At 42.3% G+C, this 7,562-nt stretch overlaps 1 protein-coding gene across 1 annotated transcript; it reads right to left on the reverse strand.

Moving 5' to 3' along the window:
• Positions 1-3,471: 3,471 nt before the first annotated feature.
• Positions 3,472-7,546, reverse strand: mob3a (MOB kinase activator 3A). Its single transcript, XM_042111574.1, has 4 exons — positions 7,325-7,546; positions 5,208-5,768; positions 4,278-4,480; positions 3,472-3,755 (listed from the first exon to the last, which is right to left on the reverse strand). The coding sequence occupies exons 2-4, from the start codon at positions 5,623-5,625 to the stop codon at positions 3,726-3,728; spliced, it is 651 nt and encodes a 216-aa protein (XP_041967508.1). The 5' UTR covers positions 5,626-5,768; positions 7,325-7,546; the 3' UTR covers positions 3,472-3,725.
• Positions 7,547-7,562: the final 16 nt, after the last annotated feature.

Raw genomic sequence — 7,562 nt, forward strand, 5'->3', positions numbered from 1 at the left:
GTTTGCAAAAGCACCTCATATCAACCTCCCGGGCATTCTTTCCTGCTGTGTAGCTGGCCCATATACACTGGTATGAACCAGCAGCAAACATTGCGCAAACACTTGGCTCCTGCGCAGGCACAGAGGAGCACATGATGCAAGGCCAGTTTCTGTTGAAAAACAAGCACACCGCAGGAAAAGCATAGGGTACTCCAGGACAATGTAAATGGAGCCGACACAGGGCCTCCCATAGCACGCCAGATTCCTACACACCCACACACACACACACACATGAATGGGATCAGAAAATCAATAGCGTCCCGTAACAGAGCACAAATGACATGCATGGAGGTCTAGTTTGCAGACAATTGAAATGATTAGCCTTTAGAGAAAATAAGACAGTTAATTTCTTCTTGATATAAACACATATAAAGTGGAATTAAGTTGCACCAAAACATCAACAATGTTGTCATGTGCGACAATGTAAGACATACCACACGCATCTGTGGGACACAACTGGACAACTGTCCCCCACAACATGGAGCATTCCTGGAGCATTCACATGCTGTGGGAACCATGTGAATGTTTGTTTGAATGTGTGAAGATGGGTTGCGTGTTTCTCTCTCTCTGGGTGTGTGTATGTGTGTGTGTGCCACAGTGTAATCTAAGGTGAAATGTGTACACCAGTCATCGGTCCTATTCTGTTACCCCTTGCCTGGATGCCAATTTTTTTTTCCAACGCGTCAGCTTACACACCCACATACAGTTAAGATTTATATTCTACACTTCCTAGAATGGACCTCCTAGGGATAAGAGCAATCCGAGTAGCATCTCTTAAAAGTCTGTGTCTGTTTCACAACAGACTAAAGTCACTTCAGAAGGACTTCAAACAAGTGTTGGTGCACACCTGCAACTCATGAAATGTGAAATCCTTTGAACGTACAGTAATCATGGTTATATTAGTGTTTTTTCCCTCTAATTGTAACTCGTCTGGGGCAAATTAATTTGCCGCCGCTAGGGTGCGTCTAAATTTCTAGGCTAACTCGTCTGTTTTCCGCTGGCAAAATCATTAATTGGGCTAATGGAATGAGTCTGTGCTCCAAAAACAATGACTATGAACTTGAAGAAACTCTCATGCATGCAGGGAACATTCACTGAACGTAGATGGGAAACATTTTCTAATGGTCACAGAAAATCTGTCCTGGTATGCTGGGTGGAAAATCGCCCCAGTTTCCTATTTTTCCAGCAGGTTTAATCAGCGTTTAGTCCTACAGAAGGAATTCCACCCCAGAAAACGCTCTTTTGATTAAGCAATTTGTACTCAGGTTATGTAACTGTGTTTCTCCCCTCCTAATGTCTCTGGACTCACAACACTTGCGCTGTGAACCTTCACTGTCTGTCCAAATACATCTTAGCCAAGGTCAGTTTTCATAACAAAACATAGATCATGCTGGCACAGAGGCCTAGGAAATATGTGGCCCTGTGAAAGAATGTGGGACACAATCTGTAAAGAGATATGTTCCATAAAACATGTTGACTTAAATATGATAAAAAAAAAATTAAAATATACATATAAAATATGAACATAATTATTTCTAATTTGCTTTCCCCTATCCTGTATTTTCTGGGTGGTACAAGTTCCTAAACTGCTCATTTGAAATTGCCCTTTAGCAAGGATAACCAAAAGGACTTGCTTTTTAAACGAGAATGCACTCTAAATAGCAGTCGAGAATGCTTCACCAGAGGACGTTTTGAACTGCACATGTGCACAGACTCACGCGCTTAGAATTCGTTGGTAGGCCTATGCTATGCATAATGTTTCTTTCGATTGAATCATCTTTTTACTTGGACTAGCCCACTTCCCCATCCAATCCCCGCCTCTTTGACGTCTCACTTTCTTCGATTCACCCTGTACATTCTAGAACAGCTAAAGAACAGAATGTGGAGCTCGATCTGGCGTTCTGCACGTAATGCATGCAATGAAGGTGGAGGAGGAGCTGTAACTTTAAGGGGGAAGGGATGTTTTCTTGAACATTCCTGGCTAGTTCAGTCGGCCTCATGTTGTTTATATCATAAGGGTTCCTGTTCCTCTTTTTCTCCGAAGACTAGAAAGGGCTACATCATGAATGTAGTGAGTTTATAGCGAGGTATGGGAGGACACAGAAGGATACGCGAACAATCACACACCTATCTTATCAGTGTAATTGCATTGCACTTGCGATAGAGCATTCGTGAAAACAAACTCAGACATTCTTGCTGTCTGCTTGCCACAAAGGTTTTAACAATTGTTAACTCGTGCTGATTATCCAAAACCCCTTGATGCACTGAATTCGGCTTTTGGTAGACAGATGATGATTTCTCACATTAAAACACCAGTCAACAGAAATGTCAATAAGCAGTTTAGCCTACTGTTCCCCAGAAAATGAACAAAAAACGTCCTTTGTCACAGTCTGAGAGCTGCAGACAAAGGCCACTAGTACAGACTCGAAGCTTGTTGCGTAATCAGAACTGTGTGTTATGTGAAGCTCATGCCCTGATTATCGTTGTTTTTTTATTCGATACTTCTCGTGTAATTTTCGATGTGCCTCTTATGCCCCCTAGTGGACATTTACCGTTTAGTACCAAGGACACCTCTCCCACAAATAGTCCTCTGTCCACTAAATAAAGCCTGACTGCTACTGTTTACAAAACATGATTTTATTTTACTTATAAATGTAATTGATATAGGAAATTGTTCCTCACTAGGTGGATCTATCCATCAATCCAGTGTTTTTCAACCTTTTTTGTGCCACGGCACACTTTTGTGTGAAGAAAAAATAAACTTACCATAGCCTAAAACTTCAAATAATACACAGATATGGCCTTATTATGGCTTCTATGCAAGACCTGCTCAATAAAACAAGCGCCCTCTGTTTCATTTGTACAAGGATACAAGGATACAAGGAAGTTTATTGTCACATGCATATAGTTACTGGAAGTAAGAAATGCAGTGAAATTATGTCTGGTGTCAGCCTATTTGTGCATTTATGGGGGGGGGGGAGGAAGAAACCTTGGGCAGATCCACGGCTCAAGGGGCTAACCCAACTGCCAGGGGTCTTGGTATCTTGCAGGTGACTATATCTAATTTAATTGTTGTTATGAACTGGATATGTGATGATTCTGTGAATACTGGATATGGGGCCCCCGTTGTACAATGCCTGCATACCACAAATAGTGCAATCATACAATCAATGAGAGCATGTGGTTATAAATTCTTTGGTGCAACAGTTGCTTTTCTGGACCAGTGAGTGACATTTGGGTAATTTTCTGCGGCACACCTGATGATCTCTCACGGCACACTAGTTGTATGAAAGGGATTTAACATTGTCAGATAGTCTGCACTCGAAACTATCCTACGTTTTCATATGGTTCATTAGAAGTGTATACTTATTCATAATGCAACCGAGTAACCCATGATCACGATTTCACCAATAATTAATAAAAACAAATAAGAAGAGTGATCATTTGCTTTTAATGTAGACTATCCATAACAAATATCGCAACAACAAACAACATAAAATAATACTGAGTTCAAAAAACTTTCCAACACATGTAAAGAATAAAGTTTTTCATCTACACATTTCTTTGTAAATATGTATGCATTAATTGTCTTTATAAAAAATAAACTCTTGAAGATTCTTTTTTGTTTGTTTGTTTGTTTGTTTACAGCTGGGGTCGATGGGATCGATGTGGTCGATGGCTTCCTTTCAGTGGCACATGCGAGCGGTCATCTCTTTCTGTTGAATCGAAGGAGGGAAACGATTCAGTGAAGGCATTACTGAGCAAACACACAGTTCTGAAACACAAACACCTGCTTTTTGTCACCGGCTCCTCGTGACATTGTTTACCCTGCCTGCATATGAGCAACTTGTCCTTCTGTAACAGGATCTGTGAAGGACACCTGACTCGGTCGCTAGTGTTTGAGCGTTTGTCACAGAGAAAAAAACAATGAAGCATCAAGTTTCCTCTTTGCCGATACAAACTGCTGATATCAACCAATGCAAATAAGCATGCACCAAACATCTCCTGTATACTCACTAATGCTAATCAATCTGTAGCCCTTTAAGCGTTACCCTTCAACTGGGGTTACTCTTTAACCCTTTCTTTAACTGTCACATGTAGCCTACATACACACAAGCACGCACGCACGCATGCACACACACACACGCGCACGCACGCACGCACACACACATGCACACACACATGCACACACACACACACACACACACACACACACACACACACACACAAAGTCCTACCAGTGGCTCCAATTCTTTGTGGTCGGTCAAGTTGAACTCGGTGACAAAGTAGTAGAAATGTTTGTAGCAGGTGTTGACGTGAGCCTCCGCTCCCATCTGGCTCACACGGTCGAAGTGGTGGATGTACACGTGCACAAAGACGCGGAACAGCCGCGACAGGATCTTCTTCGCTACCTGCATGAATGTCTTGGGAAAGGGAGTACCTGAAATAATCAGGGGGAAAACAACAACAACAACAACACAAAGTGATTAATTGGGATGTAAACAGATGTGGAGACTAAATGTATCATGGTCAAACAGTAACACTAGCACAGTTAGGCTCGCACATTATGAGCAAATATAAACGTGGATTAAAAACATTCATGCTGTCAAGATATGTGCTTGGATGTATGATATGAGGTAGATCTTTTTTCCTCTCAGAGCGTCTCACTCTATTAAGACCAAGACTCATAGTGTGAGCGTGAGCACATTCTCCAGCCAATCATAGTGATAAACAAGGCCTATGCGTCAGCCTCTCTGATAAACCAGCATGTCCTGCCTTTTTAGTCAGATCTTGGCCCTCACACAGAATGGAGTTATCTTACTGCTTTCTAAGAGTTTGTTTCCCCTGCAATAAGCACAGAGCATGGTTATTTATATCTCACTGTGCTTTTAGTGACCCGACCCCGTTTAGTGGCAGAGCCAGCATGACTCTGTCTCCTGCCAGGCAGCCTATTTAGGACACTATTAAACCCACTGCCCCGATCCTAAAATATCCGCTCAGCCAGCACTATTGATGCAACTTCCTGTTGCACATGCATGTTCGGATTCATAATAATTAATGCTAATTATTATTCAAAAGGCTGTCTGAATTGTCCTCCACAAAGTGTCCTGTGCAACACTGAATGGAGATGGGGGGCAGATGTAAGGTGCTGCAGGTGAACCTCTCACCGACGTTGGTGGGGAAGATGTGCTCATTATTGATCTGCACTTCGATCCAGTCCATCAGCATGTTCATGTACTTTGGGGCGGAGAGGGCCGTGGGCTTCCTGTACTTGTTCTCGTCCTGCCAACGGTACTCGTACTTGGGTCCGCCGGACATGACGGGGCAGGACTGGTCGGTGCAGGAGTCGCTGACGGTGCCGTAGATGAGGTTGATGCGGTTGAAGAAGTCCACCACATGCACGGCCACCCAGTCGTTCAGGTCCTCGCCGTGCGGCAGCTGTACAGCCTGCTTCAGGTCCAGCCCTGCGTTCAGAGAGGCCTGCGCTTTTTTGTGCAGCTCGAAGCGCTGCGTCCCGGGCTCAAATTTGCGCTTCGGGCGGAATGTCCTGTCTTTGTTGAAGACTTGTTTGAGTGCCAAGGACATTGTTGGAGTGTGAGAGTGGCGAGTTGGACGGGTTTTGTCTTCTGAAAGTACTCGTTTCCTGGTCAAGCTCCAAGAACAAGGAGTGCAACAGCTGATTCAGCACTGGTGTCGTCACTGTGATCCTTCTCTTATTGTGCTGGACGCTGTGTAGACACAGGGACGATGACCACATCAGAGGCACAGAGAGAAACAGTGACAGTAATGAGTCTAATGTATCTAATGGGAAGAAATGATTTGCCCTCATTGGGATTGTACACCAGATGCTTCATATACTGTATAGATTTTGTTTAGATCTAAAAAAAACACCAAATGTCAAATAGAGTAGAACACAGGAGCCTAGATGAACAAACTGCTGACAACACAAAATGGAAAACATTACAAGTACACGTGGAATGAAGAGTGGTCTCTGTGTGACTGTGTTACAACTTGTCTATCTGACTTCTTGATGATTATCTTTAACCATTCTTCAAGGGAAAAAAAAGGCTCTTCACGGCCAGGTTTTTGTAAATGACAACAATAGACTTGGTTAGAAGGCCAAACAAGGCTGAGTGCCTCCTGGTTTAACTGATGGAGATAAAGTGAGGGACAGAGGGCCCTTTTCTCTCCTGTGCATGCTCAACATGGCTGGATGCAACCATGTAAACACAGTTCAAGGAGACACTCTTCAGTTCCACAAACACAAATGTGTCTACACTTAAAAGGAGTATACGTTATTCTGAAAGCGTGATTTAAAATGAACTTCTACCAGTTTTTATTTTTTATTCATATTCAGTCTCTTAGTCTCAGGCATTTAATTGCATTCTCTGGTGCTGTCTAAAAATAAATAAATGTATAAAACCACCCGAAACAAAGAACCAAGATGAAAATTACATACAAAAGTGGGTCATTATAGTTTGTCTTTAAACATTTTCATTTCATACAGTAAAAAATACAAGTGGAAGCTGGCAAAATTCCGTCGGGCTGAATAAAGTTTCTATCTATCTATCTGCCAAAGAAAAGATGGAACCTATGGGTCACAGACTCTTGAGCAAGTGCAGAACAGACAGATGTTGCCCAGCGAGCCAGCTGTTCTGGAGCACTTAGCCTATAGAGGTCTGTGAGCAGTTTTGTAATATGTCGACAGATTAGTTTCTGTAAACACATATTGGTTTCAACTGAATTAATTATCATATCAGCCCACGAGCACTGATGAGTGATGGCCAAGTGTGACGACAACCACTGTGACATTCAAGTCAAATCAGGCCTTATACTATCATCAGAAGCTCACCGGGTTAGCCAAGAGCATGTAATCGCTTTTGGGTAGGCTAGTTTGCATTAAAATGATCAAGTAGCCATTTGGGCCACTGGGGCAGACTTAGTGATAAATTAATTTATTCTTTATGGATAGAAAATATCACACTACAATGTCAGTGACGATGCGGCTATAACAACCAAGTGTGGGAAGAACACAGTGGATTGATAAAATGGCTATGCGAGTGAGCGCCACACAAACTTTCAATTGCCTCATGCGGTAGTTCCGCGTGACAGCGGCTACAAAGTCTAAAACTCCTATTCCAGCCTTATTACATTGTAGCCTACTGATAATTAACAGACAAGATACGCTGAGCCTTCGAAGTATTTCACAGGTCTATTCAAATTACAATACTAAGAAGAAATAACGGACTTGTTCACGGAAACAGGGAACCTAAAACGAACTTACCCAAATAATATCTACGTTCTTGTTCCGCTATGATGCTCCTCTCCAAATTCTACACGATTACGACGCAGACCAATTTGACAAGTCAATAAGACTAACTATGCGTAATTATTGCTAAATTAGTCGTACATTTCCCTTTATAGTTTGTAATGATGCATTTTCTTTGAAAACTTAACAACAAGCCCCTCCCTAGCTACACAAAACTTCACTTCCTTTGATGAAACGTCATATTGATGAAAAC

Source organism: Alosa sapidissima, chromosome 12 (assembly GCF_018492685.1).
Source record: "Alosa sapidissima isolate fAloSap1 chromosome 12, fAloSap1.pri, whole genome shotgun sequence".
In the NCBI taxonomy this organism is placed as follows: Eukaryota; Metazoa; Chordata; class Actinopteri; order Clupeiformes; family Clupeidae; genus Alosa; species Alosa sapidissima.

Bases quoted from the DNA above. Each gene is read 5' to 3' on its own strand.
- mob3a (XM_042111574.1), bottom strand. From the start codon at position 5,625: ATGTCCTTGGCACTCAAACAAGTCTTCAACAAAGACAGGACATTCCGC. The intron at 4,481-5,207 runs GTGAGAGGTTCA...TGATTATTTCAG, and splicing joins CATCTTCCCCACCAACGTCG to GTACTCCCTTTCCCAAGACA. The intron at 3,756-4,277 runs GTAGGACTTTGT...TCGATTCAACAG, and splicing joins ACAAAGAATTGGAGCCACTG to AAAGAGATGACCGCTCGCAT.